General features: G+C 38.5%; 1 protein-coding gene across 1 annotated transcript in view; it reads left to right on the forward strand.

Annotated features, from left to right (window-relative positions):
• Positions 1–16,620, forward strand: part of CLASP1 (cytoplasmic linker associated protein 1) — a 905,754-nt gene that overhangs the window by 871,171 nt on the left and 17,963 nt on the right. Inside the window, exon 36 of the mRNA XM_053712150.1 lies at positions 4,116–4,232. Within this exon, the coding sequence (XP_053568125.1) occupies positions 4,116–4,232 (117 nt within the window). The remainder of the gene's footprint in view (positions 1–4,115; positions 4,233–16,620) is intronic.

Raw genomic sequence — 16,620 nt, forward strand, 5'->3', positions numbered from 1 at the left:
CTATATGTCAGACTGACTTTTCAGTGGAGTTGGGTGGCTTAAATGCTCTTGGAGTTTTTGGAATCTTTACTTCCTTCTAGTTGCTATGAGTGGAATTCCCAGGAATAAGACTTGTGGACTCACACCACCATGAAATGAATTTATCAGGTAAGCATAATTTCTTGTTTGTTTGTTTTTTGCAATACTTGTTGATCACATGAATGATCAGGAAACACAAGTGTACATGTTCGACATATAGGTAGGTTTTATGAACTTTTATTTTTTATTTTGGAAAAATGCTTCAAAGAGAATTTGAATCACCGACTGCCCTGTTATGTGTGTGTTTGAGCATATTTCACAAGGATATATTGTATTTAGATATTTTGTAAACATCCAGTGTGGCTGCATGGGTGGGAACAATGTTGCAATTTTTTTGTAGTTAAAGGGACACTAAAGTAAAAATTAAAACTTTCATGATTCAGATAGAAAATGCAGTTTTAAAAACTTTCCAATTCACTTCCATTATCAAGATGTGCACAGTCTTTTCACTATGTGAAGCTCCTACTGAGCATGTGCAGGAGTGCGCTGTATACGCAATTTGTGATTATTCAACATTAGTGTATTTTGGTTCTTTAAGCTGAATAGATTTGATTGTTTTGAGTTGACTTTTCTCCCTGCATACCTTTAGCAATGAAGAGGGAGAGGCTATGCACAGTGAATGCTTGACCCCTTTCTAGAAACTAAAAGACCTACCCTAAAGGCAACGTTATGAATTTCAGACATGTTTCTGAATAACAGTTCATTAAAAGTGCAGCATTGCTCTGTAAAGAATGGAAATAGACATTCAACCAATAGAAATTGGTTGAATGTCTGTGGGAGTCAACCCTGCTGTAAATCTTAAAACCTGATTATATGGCAGCACAACTGCATGTAATACTTTTGAATATAGGAATATGATTTTCTTCTAAATTAATTCACTTGAGGCATAGATTTGTCAGTCTTAGCACAGAAGCGCTGATCATTGGAATAGTATGTTAATTTGTTTCTGTATACAAGTTTATCATTATTTTTATGTACTACACTAATGCAATAGTGACACTAAATTAGTATTTTGGTCTGTCTTGGATAATTGCATATCTCTGAACATTCATTTTTAAAACTTTTATATCTTTATTCACATTGATACGTCTATCAAAGAAAAGCAAAGTAGTAAATGCAAGCTACAGGAAACATAGTGCTCATGTTGTAAACTATGTATTTTTCTATATTCCTAGAAAGAAGAAATATAACATCTGCTCTACATTATTCATAGGCTTTAAACCAGATGTGAAAACTCAGTCTTTGTGAGACAATTGGATTTATCTCCACAGTCTTAAGCAAGGATGAGCAGAGTCTTAATGTCTATGTTTGCTGTTTTGATTAATATTGGCAAAAAAGTATTTATCATAGTTTTGGTATCCAGTTGCCTGTTCTTTCATGTTTTAAACTACTTACCATATATACATTTGCTTATAAATCATTGGTTGTATATGAAACTCATTGATGCATCTGAGATTAAACATGACAACACCTTACTGCAAGCCATTTATTCATCTGAAAGCAAGTCGTTTATAAGGCACAAAGTGACATGCTGCAGCTCACAGACAAGGGAGTTGAGGCATTAAACTTACAGTATATGATCGTGCTGAAGTGTCTGGGAGACTCCTTGTTTTAGGATGTCAGGGGTTAATTTTTTTTTGTCTCCTGTATTTCCATGTCTGCTATTTACAACTAAAAAGGCAAGATTTTGGGGAAGAATGTTTGTTTATTATCTACATCTGATTAAATGGATACAAGGGTGAATTCAGTCTTCTCACTAAAGTTTATCTTTATGGGCCACAATGTCAACACAGTGACAGAAGACAGTGTCCTCTATCACGACAGAGACAGAAGTCAATTAGAGTTAAAACTCTAGGATATCTTAAAGGACCCGTCAACACAGTAGATTTGCATAACCAAGAAATGCAAGATAACAAGACAATGCAATAGCACTTAGTCTGAACTTCAAATGAGTAGTAGATATTTTGTTTCTGACAATTTATTTTAGTTATGTCTATTTCCACTCCCCCTGTACCATGTGACAGCCATCAGCCAATCACAAATGCATACACGTACCATGTGACAGCCATCAGCCAATCACAAATGCATACACGTACCATTTGACAGCCATCAGCCAATCACAAATGCATACACGCTTATTCTGTAAATTCTTGCACATGCTCAGTAGAAGCTGGTGACTCAAAAAGTTTAAATATAAAGACTGCACATTTTGTTAATGGAAGTAAATTGGAACGTTATTTAAAAATGCATGCTCTATCTGAATAATGAAAGTTTAATTTTGACTTGAGTGTCCCTTTAAGACATGTTTTAATCAATGTTATGTTACTGGATGACCAAATATGACAGACATATCATATGTTTGGTATCAAAATAATTCTCATGATGTCACAATGGGAAAGTGTATGTGTACTATATACATATCTAAAAGTATAAGATATCCTATACCTTCAGCCAGGGCTTGCAATTTATTTTATGACCTAAAAAAGGTAGTGGCTATCTTCCTTGCTCCCTCTGGAAGGAGCCTGGTCAGTAACCTGACCTCCGGGGGAATTTTTATTTATTTATTGTTGAACTTGGCAAAATAATATTGCCTTTCACATGGGAAGCTAGAACAGTGTGTCTAACCATTCTCCATTCCATTTCCCTGGTGCAGAGGCTATTTTTGTAAAGTTATAGGTTTGGTTATATGTTTATTTTTGTTTTGTTTTTTATAAACTGTTGCTTTGTGTTTTGCTGATTCCTTTTTTATTCAAATGCAATGATTATTTTTGTTCATAATAAATATGTTTTGCCTTTGCTAATATATTTACCACATTACTGAAGAGACTAGTCATAATATAATATTGTGTTTTTTAGATTTACATTTTTGCCAGTTTTTTGTTTTGGAATCTTTAATCTGTTAGTCTGGATTTTTCTTTATGATTTCCTATATAATAATTTTAAGGTGGTAGCATCAGAAAATGTGTTTAACCCTTGCACCCACTGAAATAAGTCACAGGCTTGTCCACAGATTCTAGACTATGACAAACTGGTTAAGGTGGAAAGGATTAGTTATCCCTTATGACAAACTGGTGACTGTTGCAGGGTGGCTTAACCCCTGTATACATGAAGCAAAGCAAATGCTGTGTAAAGTTTATGTTGATAAAAAATAGCTTTATATATTACCATTGTACCCTATTTATAAGACTATAAATGTGGGTTTAAAGCTGTGTCTTTTTGATCAGGTGTCTTTTGTTAGTTTCACCCTTCTTTCTTTGGCAGGTGGCATTCTTCTTCCATTGGAGAATCTCACCTTTTTCCTTGTGTGGGGGAAAAAATATAGGGAATTAATGGACCATTAAACCCAATGTTTCCTTCGTTATTCAGAGCATATCATTTTAAACAGCTTTCCAATTTACTTTTGTTACCTAATTTGCTTAGTTCTCTTGGCATACCTAGGTAGACTCAGTAGAACTTTTTTTTTTTTGTTTTATTGCAACCTTATATATAGGAAAGAGATACATGTTTTATTATAATATTGGGTGTAGTAGTATACACTTTTAATACAGGTCTTAACATTTATTTTCACAAGGTAAGCAAATGGCGGCCTATTAAATAATTTTAAGTTTCTGTGAAATAATGCTAACAGATTTTAATTTAGTGAATTCGATCTTGCAGTATGTATTAGGAACATTAAATTATCACACAAATATTTTAAAATATTTTTTTAAACCATAAGTTATTTTAGCAATCTGTCCCATGTGACATTCTAGTTAAGCTCTTTTCAAATGTGCTTGGATGTTTAATGTTGGGCTGGACTATGCATCCTCGAGCATATATTTTTAAAGTGCTCTAACTACTACTTTTCTGAATTATATTATTTGTTTGTTTTAGAGTAAAGATCTTGGGAATAATTTGAGTAAAGTGGTTTTCCACATGTACTACCCTCTGTATATTAAACATATGCTTTCCTACCAAATTTGTTTTGTATAATAATAACAAACGCCCATCTTTATAAACAATAATAGTGATGAATCTCTTTATACTTCTTTGTTCAGGGCTATGACAACACTGAGAGCAGCGTCCGGAAGGCAAGCGTTTTTTGTCTAGTGGCAATTTATTCTGTAATTGGAGAAGAGCTGAAGCCATACCTTGCACAGCTTACCGGTAGTAAGGTAAGAGAGAGATTTGCTAACATATACACTGGGACAACGTATAGCAGAATAAAAGTCTTTTGTAAGTTAATCTTCAAACTTCATAAAGTACATTGTGTGTGAAGAGAGACATCCCTCTGCTTGTACAATACACCTCTTCAAGCCTTGGTCGTTTTTTCGGACCAGATTAGCTTACACTAAAAACATTTTTGCGCGCGTTGGGTAGTACTCGTATTACAAGTTGAAAGTTAAAAAGTTTTCGCTCGTGCAAAAAGCCAAACTTTGAATATTGCGGTTGCGTTAACGTATTCCCCCATAGAAGTCAACGGAGCAAAAAAGTGGAAAAAAACCCTTACACCCTACTAAGGCTCAAACCTGATTGCATATTCTCAAGTGTGGTAACCCAACATGAAAATATTAATATTTCACATTCCAATGTTCTTCACATAGCAGAATATGTTCTATTTATTCATAAATACATATTTCTACATATATATGATGGTATTTTGTTAAAATATATATATATATATATATATACCCTCTCTCCCTCTTCACACACACACACATTATTATATATACATATTCCTAAATATATATCTGAATATATATATTTATAAATACTTAGAACAAGTTATGCTATGTAAAGAACATTGGAATGTGAAATATTTACAGTAAATACACACAAACACTTAAATATTAATTTCTTTCATGTAATTAGCAAGAGTCCATGAGCTAGTGACGTATGGGATATACATTCCTACCAGGAGGGGCAAAGTTTCCCAAACCTCAAAATGCCTATAAATACACCCCTCACCACACCCACAATTCAGTTTTACAAACTTTGCCTCCGATGGAGGTGGTGAAGTAAGTTTGTGCTAGATTCTACGTTGATATGCGCTCCGCAGCAAGTTGGAGCCCGGTTTTCCTCTCAGCGTGCAGTGAATGTCAGAGGGATGTGAGGAGAGTATTGCCTATTTGAATGCAGTGATCTCCTTCTACGGGGTCTATTTCATAGGTTCTCTGTTATCGGTCGTAGAGATTCATCTCTTACCTCCCTTTTCAGATCGACGATATACTCTTATATATACCATTACCTCTGCTGATTCTCGTTTCAGTACTGGTTTGGCTTTCTACAAACATGTAGATGAGTGTCCTGGGGTAAGTAAATCTTATTTTCTGTGACACTCTAAGCTATGGTTGGGCACTTTGTTTATAAAGTTCTAAATATATGTATTCAAACATTTATTTGCCTTGACTCAGAATATTCAACATTCCTTATTTTTCAGACAGTCAGTTTCATATTTGGGATAATGCATTTGAATTAATCATTTTTTCTTACCTTCAAAAATTTGACTCTTTTTCCCTGTGGGCTGTTAGGCTCGCGGGGGCTGAAAATGCTTCATTTTATTGCGTCATTCTTGGCGCGGACTTTTTTGGCGCAAAAAATCTTTTCCGTTTCCGGCGTCATACGTGTCACCGGAAGTTGCGTCATTTTTTGACGTTATTTTGCGCCAAAAGTGTCGGCGTTCCGGATGTGGCGTCATTTTTGGCGCCAAAAGCATTTAGGCGCCAAATAATGTGGGCGTCTTTTTTGGCGCTAAAAAATATGGGCGTCGCTTTTGTCTCCACATTATTTAAGTCTGATTTTTCATTGCTTCTGGTTGCTAGAAGCTTGTTCTTTGGCATTTTTTCCCATTCCTGAAACTGTCATTTAAGGAATTTGATCAATTTTGCTTTATATGTTGTTTTTTCTCTTACATATTGCAAGATGTCTCACGTTGCATCTGAGTCAGAAGATACTACAGGAAAATCGCTGTCTAGTGCTGGATCTACCAAAGCTAAGTGTATCTGCTGTAAACTTTTGGTAGCTATTCCTCCGGCTGTTGTTTGTATTAATTGTCATGACAAACTTGTTAATGCAGATAATATTTCCTTTAGTAAAGTACCATTGTCTGTTGCAGTTCCTTCAACATCTAAGGTGCAGAATGTTCCTGATAACATAAGAGATTTTGTTTCTGAATCCATAAAGAAGGCTATGTCTGTTATTTCTCCTTCTAGTAAACGTAAAAAATCTTTTAAAACTTCTCTCCCTACAGATGAATTTTTAAATGAACATCATCATTCTGATTCTGATGACTCTTCTGGTTCAGAGGATTCTGTCTCAGAGGTTGATGCTGATAAATCTTCATATTTATTTAAAATGGAATTTATTCGTTCTTTACTTAAAGAAGTACTAATTGCTTTAGAAATAGAGGATTCTGGTCCTCTTGATACTAATTCTAAACGTTTGGATAAGGTATTTAAATCTCCTGTGGTTATTCCAGAAGTTTTTCCTGTTCCTAATGCTATTTCTGCAGTAATTTCCAAAGAATGGGATAAATTGGGTAATTCATTTACTCCTTCTAAACGTTTTAAGCAATTATATCCTGTGCCGTCTGACAGATTAGAATTTTGGGACAAAATCCCTAAAGTTGATGGGGCTATTTCTACCCTTGCTAAACGTACTACTATTCCTACGTCAGATGGTACTTCGTTTAAGGATCCTTTAGATAGGAAAATTGAATCCTTTCTAAGAAAAGCTTATCTGTGTTCAGGTAATCTTCTTAGACCTGCTATATCTTTGGCTGATGTTGCTGCAGCTTCAACTTTTTGGTTGGAAACTTTAGCGCAACAAGTAACAGATCATGATTCTCATGATATTATTATTCTTCTTCAGCATGCTAATAATTTTATCTGTGATGCCATTTTTGATATTATCAGAGTTGATGTCAGGTTTATGTCTCTAGCTATTTTAGTTAGAAGAGCTTTATGGCTTAAGACTTGGAATGCTGATATGGCTTCTAAATCAACTCTACTTTCCATTTCTTTCCAGGGTAACAAATTATTTGGTTCTCAGTTGGATTCTATTATCTCAACTTTTACTGGTGGGAAAGGAACTTTTTTACCACAGGATAAAAAATCTAAAGGTAAAAACAGGGCTAATAATCGTTTTCGTTCCTTTCGTTTCAACAAAGAACAAAAGCCTAATCCTTTATCCTCAGGAGCAGTTTCAGTTTGGAAACCTTCTCCAGTCTGGAATAAATCCAAGCCTGCTAGAAAGGCAAAGCCTGCTTCTAAGTCCTCATGAAGGTGCGGCCCTCATTCCAGCTCAGCTGGTAGGGGGCAGGTTACGTTTTTTCAAAGAAATTTGGATCAATTCTGTTCACAATCTTTGGATTCAGAACATTGTTTCAGAAGGGTACAGAATTGGTTTCAAGATGAGACCTCCTGCAAAGAGATTTTTTCTTTCCCGTGTCCCAGTAAATCCAGTGAAAGCTCAAGCATTTCTGAATTGTGTTTCAGATCTAGAGTTGGCTGGAGTAATTATGCCAGTTCCAGTTCCGGAACAGGGGATGGGGTTTTATTCAAATCTCTTCATTGTACCAAAGAAGGAGAATTCCTTCAGACCAGTTCTGGATCTAAAAATATTGAATCGTTATGTAAGGATACCAACGTTCAAGATGGTAACTGTAAGGACTATCTTGCCTTTTGTTTAGCAAGGGCATTATATGTCCACAATAGATTTACAGGATGCATATCTGCATATTCCGATTCATCCAGATCATTATCAGTTCCTGAGATTCTCTTTTCTGGACAAGCATTACCAGTTTGTGGCTCTGCCGTTTGGCCTAGCTACAGCTCCAAGAATTTTTACAAAGGTTCTCGGTGCCCTTCTCTGTCTGTAATCAGAGAACAGGGTATTGTGGTATTTCCTTATTTGGACGATATCTTGGTACTTGCTCAGTCTTTACATTTAGCAGAATCTCATACGAATCGACTTGTGTTGTTTCTTCAAGATCATGGTTGGAGGATCAATTTACCAAAAAGTTCATTGATTCCTCAGACAAGGGTAACCTTTCTGGGTTTCCAGATAGATTCAGTGTCCATGACTCTGTCTTTAACAGACAAGAGACGTCTAAAATTGATTTCAGCTTGTCGAAACCTTCAGTCACAATCATTCCCTTCGGTAGCCTTATGCATGGAAATTCTAGGTCTTATGACTGCTGCATCGGACGCGATCCCCTTTGCTCGTTTTCACATGCGACCTCTTCAGCTCTGTATGCTGAATCAATGGTGCAAGGATTACACAAAGATATCTCAATTAATATCTTTAAAACCGATTGTTCGACACTCTCTAACGTGGTGGACAGATCACCATCGTTTAATTCAGGGGGCTTCTTTTGTGCTTCCGACCTGGACTGTAATTTCAACAGATGCAAGTCTCACAGGTTGGGGAGCTGTGTGGGGATCTCTGACGGCACAAGGAGTTTGGGAATCTCAGGAGGTGAGATTACCGATCAATATTTTGGAACTCCGTGCAATTTTCAGAGCTCTTCAGTCTTGGCCTCTTCTGAAGAGAGAATCGTTCATTTGTTTTCAGACAGACAATGTCACAACTGTGGCATACATCAATCATCAAGGAGGGACTCACAGTCCTCTGGCTATGAAAGAAGTATCTCGAATTTTGGTTTGGGCGGAATCCAGCTCCTGTCTAATCTCTGCGGTTCATATCCCAGGTGTAGACAATTGGAAAGCGGATTATCTCAGTCGCCAAACGTTGCATCCGGGCGAATGGTCTCTTCACCCAGAGGTATTTCTTCATATTGTTCAAATGTGGGAACTTCCAGAAATAGATCTGATGGCGTCTCATCTAAACAAGAAACTTCCCAGATATCTGTCCAGATCCCGGGATCCTCAGGCGGAGGCAGTGGATGCATTATCACTTCCTTGGAAGTATCATCCTGCCTATATCTTTCCGCCTCTAGTTCTTCTTCCAAGAGTAATCTCCAAGATTCTGAAGGAATGCTCGTTTGTTCTGCTGGTAGCTCCGGCATGGCCTCACAGGTTTTGGTATGCGGATCTTGTCCGGATGGCCTCTTGCCAACCGTGGACTCTTCCGTTAAGACCAGACCTTCTGTCACAAGGTCCTTTTTTCCATCAGGATCTGAAATCCTTAAATTTAAAGGTATGGAGATTGAACGCTTGATTCTTGGTCAAAGAGGTTTCTCTGACTCTGTGATTAATACTATGTTACAGGCTCGTAAATCTGTATCTAGAGAGATATATTATAGAGTCTGGAAGACTTATATTTCTTGGTGTCTTTCTCATCATTTTTCTTGGCATTCTTTTAGAATACCGAGAATTTTACAGTTTCTTCAGGATGGTTTAGATAAGGGTTTGTCTGCAAGTTCCTTGAAAGGACAAATCTCTGCTCTTTCTGTTCTTTTTCACAGAAAGATTGCTATTCTTCCTGATATTCATTGTTTTGTACAAGCTTTGGTTCGTATAAAACCTGTCATTAAGTCAATTTCTCCTCCCTGGAGTTTGAATTTGGTTCTGGGAGCCCTTCAAGCTCCTCCTTTTGAACCTATGCATTCATTGGACATTAAATTACTTTCTTGGAAAGTTTTGTTCCTTTTGGCCATCTCTTCTGCCAGAAGAGTTTCTGAATTATCTGCTCTTTCTTGTGAGTCTCCTTTTCTGATTTTTCATCAGGATAAGGCGGTGTTGCGAACTTCTTTTGAATTTTTATCTAAAGTTGTGAATTCCAACAACATTAGTAGAGAAATTGTGGTTCCTTCATTATGTCCTAATCCTAAGAATTCTAAGGAGAAATTATTGCATTCTTTGGATGTTGTTAGAGCTTTGAAATATTATGTTGAAGCTACTAAGTCTTTCCGAAAGACTTCTAGTCTATTTGTTATCTTTTCCGGTTCTAGAAAAGGCCAGAAAGCTTCTGCCATTTCTTTGGCATCTTGGTTGAAATCTTTAATTCATCTTGCCTATGTTGAGTCGGGTAAAACTCCGCCTCAGAGGATTACAGCTCATTCTACCAGGTCAGTTTCTACTTCCTGGGCGTTTAGGAATGAAGCTTCGGTTGATCAGATTTGCAAAGCAGCAACTTGGTCCTCTTTGCATACTTTTACTAAATTCTACCATTTTGATGTATTTTCTTCTTCTGAAGCAGTTTTTGGTAGAAAAGTACTTCAGGCAGCGGTTTCAGTCTGAATCTTCTGCTTATGTTTTTCATTAAACTTTATTTTGGGTGTGGATTATTTTCAGCAGGAATTGGCTGTCTTTATTTTATCCCTCCCTCTCTAGTGACTCTTGTGTGGAAAGATCCACATCTTGGGTAATCATTATCCCATACGTCACTAGCTCATGGACTCTTGCTAATTACATGAAAGAAAACATAATTTATGTACGAACTTACCTGATAAATTCATTTCTTTCATATTAGCAAGAGTCCATGAGGCCCGCCCTTTTTTTGTGGTGGTTATGATTTTTGTATAAAGCACAATTATTCCAATTCCTTATTTTATATGCTTTCGCACTTTTTTATCACCCCACTTCTTGGCTATTCGTTAAACTGAATTGTGGGTGTGGTGAGGGGTGTATTTATAGGCATTTTGAGGTTTGGGAAACTTTGCCCCTCCTGGTAGGAATGTATATCCCATACGTCACTAGCTCATGGACTCTTGCTAATATGAAAGAAATGAATTTATCAGGTAAGTTCTTACATAAATTATGTTATTGCATGAATATGCTTTAAAATGTTTTCATCTACTAAACTGCAAAGCGTTTCAGTACACACATATATGTCTATATGTGTGTTCATATGTATTTATATGTGCATAGATGTCTGTAAATACATATATACACATATAAATACACAAATACATCAGTTTACACACACACATATTATATATACAGTATACATATATATAAACGCACACATACATATTTAGATATTTATATGTATGTATCTCTATGTTAAAGCCCTTTGCATGCCTTTTTTTCTAACACCTGAGACCTGATATCTTTGAGCCCTTATAACTTTTTTGTGCAATTTTTTTTAAATAACTTTTATTAGACAGTGTTGTTATGAGTGTAACGCTACTTTTACATGTATTTTTTATGTGTTTTGTGACACTTAACCAGAGCTATCCCGACGCGCATTAACTTCAATTGCTCTCAACCTATAGAGTTTACTTTCAACTTGTAATACGAGTGCTACATCTGACGCGCGCAATCATCCACGATAAACCCCTTTTCTTTCCTATGGTATAGAGAGTCCATGAAACATTCTAATTACTAGTGGGATACTCACTCCTGGCCAGCAGAAGGCGGAAAAGAGCACCCCAGCAACGCTGTTAAGTATCACTTCCCTTACCCATAACCCCCAGTTATTCTCTTTGCCTTGATCACTGTAGGATGGCGAAGATGGTGTCTGAAGATTTTAATCCTTTTAATGGGTACTTTTCCCTGCAAGCAAGGATTGGGGCTATGCTGTGTCCATGTCAATCTCTTTAGTAAGAGTAATGGTGGCTATTAGCAGTTATAAGACGGCGAGGTAGTCTTTGCTTAAACTTCTAACATTATTGCTACCCCTATTATAGAAAGCCAGAGTTGATTACTCTGTTCTTTCTTTCCTTCCTAAGATAGGGAGAGTCCACGGCTTCATTCCTTACTGTTGGGAAATACAACACCTGGACTTCAGGAGGAGGCAGAGACAACCCAGCTAAAGGCTTAAATATCCCTCCCACTTCCTTATTACCCCAGTCATTCTTTGCCTTTTGTCACGTTAGGAGGTGACAGAGAAGTGTCAGAAGATTCGGAGAGTCCTGAAAAAGTGTATCTGCCCTTCGAGCTAGGACTGGAGTTTTAAGTAGTAATGTCAACCTCTCAGTGAGAGTATTAATGAAAGTTCGAGTCTGGAGATGCAGGGAAAGTTTTTCTGTGAAACCATCCAGACTACTGCTAACAGCTTCTTATTAATCAGTGTTAATAAGTTTCACTGCATACTTTCTCTCACTCAAGTCCATGTCAGGAGCGCTGCTATAAGACTGTCACACTTGAGAAGCTGTGTTCTGTTCCAAAGCATGGATCTTGGAGGTAAGATTTTTTACATTTTTACACATAAAACGCTATAACAGGGTCACAGTGTGGCTCCTTTATACCTTGATAGGATCCTGGGTTAATATCCTCTGAAGGGGGTTTATTAAACAGTTGGGGTTAAATAATTAATGTATTAATTACATGCCGTTGTGTGATTTTTTTCCTTGGCTTCCTATTACTTGCTGTACTTTTTATTACAGGGGAAGTACTGTCTTGGACTCCGTGACCAGGTGGCGGCTACCTACTAGTGCGATTCTTTGTCGGAACTCATTGAGGTGGAGTCTCCCCTCGAGGATATTCAAGACAGATAAAAGAATTAGCAATTCTCAGAGCTTTCATTCTGTGATGTGAACATGCAAGCTATTCGCCTAAATGCAAAGGCCTCTGGCTTCGCGGTCCTAGCCCGCTGGGCGTCTCTGTTTGAAGTCTTGGTCTGCGGATAGGACTTATAAGTTCAGACTCCTTTCTCTTCCCTTCAAGGGAAAGATTCTAGTCCAGACTCAATTATTTCTACGGTTACCGGAGGCAAGGGTGCCTTCGTACCGCAAGATGAGAAGAAGTCTAAGGGACGACAATCTTCTTATTTTCGCCCCTTTCGTTCTGACATATCCCAATGACTACAAGCCTCCTTTTAGCCCGAGCAACCCAAGAGTACTTGGAAGCCGGCTGGAATAAATCCAAGCAGAATAAGAAGCCCGCCGAAAACGAATCGGCATGAAGGGGCAGCCCCCGATCCGGGATTGGATTGTGTAGGGGCAGACTGTCTGTTTTTTAGATGCCTGGTTCAAGGACGTACAGGATCCATGGGTCCTGGAGGTGGTATCTCAGGGATACAAGATAGGCTTCAAATCTCATCCACCAAGGGACAGATTCCTTCTCTTGAATCTGTCTACCAGACCAGAAAAGAGGGATGCCTTTCTAGGGTGCGTTTGGGATCTATCCTCCTTAGGAGTTGTTGTCCCGGTGCCTATCGAAGAAAGAGGTTTGGGGTTTTATTCACTCCTTCTTTGGGACCCCGAAAAGGTTTGAACATTTTGCCCAATTCTGGACCTAAAGTGCTTAAATAAATTCCTCAGTGTCCCTTCAAGATGGAGAAGATGAGGTCCATCCTTCCTTTAATTCAGGAGGGCCAGTTTATGACCACTATAGATCTGAAGGACGCTTACCTTCATGTTCCAATCCACAGGAAACACTTTCAGTTCCTGAGGTTTGCATTCCTGGACCAGCACTTCCAGTTCATTGCCCTTCCGTTTGGCCTAGCTACAATCCTTACGAAGGTTCTGGGGGCTCTTCTAGCCGTTGCCAGAACTCAAGGTATTGCAGTAGCCCCATACTTGGACGATATTCTGGTGCAAGCACCATCCTTTCGTCTTGCAGAAGAATTCTCGGAGTGCCTTCTTCGATCACATGGATGGAAGATAAACTTGGAAAATAGTTCTTTTTTCCCAAGTAGCAGGGTGGAATTCCTGGGTACTGTAATAGACTCTATATCCATGAGGATATTTCTAACCAACCAGAGACTTTGCAAGCTAACTTCCTGCTGATACAAGGTCCATTTGTTCATCAAAATCTAGATTCTCTGAGGCTGACTGCGTGGAGATTTATCTTAGTCTTAGCCAAGAGAGGTTTCTCTGAGAGTGTCATTGATACTCTTATTCAAGCTCGTAAACCATTTACTCAGTGTATCTACCACAAGGTGTGGAGGACCTACTTATTCTGGTGTGGTTTTTCCTGGTTACTAGGGTCTTATCTTTTCTCCAGGATGGGCTGGAGAAGGGGCTTTCTGGTAGTTCCCTGAGGGGACAGATTTCGGCCCTGTTGGTTTTATTGCACAAGAGACTGGCTAAGCTTCCAGACGTGCAGTCATTTGTTAAGGCTCTGATTAGGATCAGACCTGTGTTTAGATCTGGGGCTCCTCCTTGGAGCCTAAATCTTGTTCTTCGGGTTTTGCAACAGGTTCCATTTGAGCCTCTGCATTCCGTTGACATTCAATTGTTATCTTGGAAGGTTCTCTTTTTATTGGCTATTGCCTCTGCGCAAGTTTCTGGGAACTCTGCTTTGCAATGTGAGCCCCCTTATCTGATTTTCCATGCAGATATTGCAACTTTATGTACTAAATTAAGTTTTCTTCCTAAAGTTGTCAGATCGCTACATCATACAGGAGATTGTGGTTACTTCCTTGTGTCCTAATCCTCCTCCATCGAAAGAACGCTTACTTCACAATTTCGATGTGGTTCGTGCCTTGAAGTTCTATCTTCAGGCTACTAAGGAGTTTAGACAATCTTCCTCTTTGTTTGTTGTCTATTCGGAGAAGCATAAGGGGCAGAAGGCTACTTCGACTTCCCTATCTTTTTGGTTAAGGAGTGTCAACCGCTTAGCTTACGAAATAGCGGCACATCGTCGTCCTGTGAGGATAACAGCTCATTCCACTAGAGCAGTGGCTTCCTCTTGGGCCTTTAAGAACGAGGCCTCTATGGATCAGATTTGTAAGGCAAGTTTGATGTTTTTGCTTCAGCTGAAGCACCTTTCGGGAGAAAAGTTTTTTTGCAGGCTGTGGTGCCCTCAGAATAGGGTCCGCCCTTTTCCTTTTTGTTCCCTCCCGTTATTCATTCAGTGTCCTCTGGAACTGTTTTCCCAACAGTAAGGAATGAAGTGGACTCTCCCTATCTTAGGAAGGAAAACATAATTTATGCTTACCAGATGAATTCCTTTCCTTCCGGATAGGGAGAGTCCACGGCCCCCGCCTGTTTTTTCTTGTCTATGGGTGGTCCCCTGTTATTTATTTTATTCTTCTGGCACCATTTTATACCCTAATGTTTCTCCTACTTTTCCTTGTTTTCTCGGCAGAATGAATCGGAGGGATATTTAAGCCTTTGGCTGGGGTGTCTGCCTCCTCCTGGCGGCCAGTTGTTGTATTTCCCAACAGTAAGGAATGAAGCCGTGGACTCTCCCTGTCCTGAAGGAAAGGAATTGATCTGGTAAGCATAAATTGTTTTTCTATAGGTCCCTGGTAGATATGGTGAAGCTGCCACACCTCAGAAAACCGTTCCTGCCTGACAGAGCAGGATCCACAGGTAAGTGCTTTCCCTTCTAGGTTTAAAAGGAATTTAATCCTTGTGGAAAGTATTTAAATCTGTTTTAGGGGCACTGCTTTTATGTGAAAAGAGGCATAATTTTTTATTGGGGGCTCAGAGATGGCAGTGTTTTTGAAGTGTTTGACAGGTGTTTGTTTTACTTCTTACTTGTTGCAATCACTTTTCAGTTCAGCTTATTGGCCCAATCACTTTTGCTGTGCTGCTGTTGGTTTTCGCCGTTTTTTTGTTGTTTTTTTTACTCAATTTAAAAGAAAAATTCTGCACTTCCGGTTTTCAGCTTCTCTGTTCAGATCTGAGTTTGCCGCGGCGGGTGTGGAGGCTGCATTTTCTTCTTTCTATAGTGGCAAGTGGATTTGGTCTGTCCGGTTTTCTGTGCTAGTGGGATAGCAACTTCTGGAGGGGTAAGACCTCAGCAGAGCTGAGGGTTTTAAGTGCTTATTTATATTTTATTACTTCATATAATGACATTTAAATTGTTTTGTTAATTGTAAACTGATACCCATTTATGGACACTAATACTGAAGTTGATTCATTTGAAAAATGCTTATTGTGTTTGGAGGCTAAGATAATGCCTCCTGTACAGTTTTGCTCTTCATGTTTAAATAAAACTTTACAGTTTAAAGATAAGATTTCTCTCCCTGAGTCTCCTGTCTCTCAAGATAGTGTTATCCTAGCTACGCCTCAGCTTTCCCCTCAAGTTTCCCAAGCTTCACATGCAGTGCTCTGCGGTTCTTCTCAGCCTCCTGGGGGTGTTTTTTTACCTGGGGATTTCGCTGCGCAGATTACTTCTGCTGTTTATGCAACTTTAGCAGCTTTTCCAGAGGTTTCTGGTACAATGAAAAAGAAAATCTAAACATATTGATGTTGGTAAGGCTGACTCCACTAAAGCTGCGTTAGTCAGTTTGTCTCAATTATCTGATGAGGATGATTCTTCAGTGGCTTCTGAGGAGGAATTGTCAGATTCTGATACTGTAGTGACAAATTGTGGTGATTCAGAGGAGATTAATTTCAGATTTAAGTTAGAACACAGAGTTCTTTTGAAGGAGGTTCTTTCTACTTTGGAAGAATCCGAATCTGTTGCTGAGAATCCAAAGAGGTCTAGTAAGCTTAATAGGGTATATGATGTAGATATATCAAAGAAAAGTCTGGAGAAGATCTTATTGGTATAAAAATAAAAAGCACGACTTTATTCCATATGATTTAAAAGTTCAATACAGGATAGCAAGACCGGTTGACTGGTTTTGCGCGTTTCTGCGTGGTGCCGTATTCATAGACCTACTACATGGAGAGTCAACCATCTTTAAAAAGGGGCTGCTATGCAGCCATTGGACAAGCAATTAGTGATATGCTATATTCTTAAAGTGTCTACACCTATT

Source organism: Bombina bombina, chromosome 1, assembly GCF_027579735.1.
Source record: "Bombina bombina isolate aBomBom1 chromosome 1, aBomBom1.pri, whole genome shotgun sequence".
NCBI lineage: Eukaryota > Metazoa > Chordata > Amphibia > Anura > Bombinatoridae > Bombina > Bombina bombina.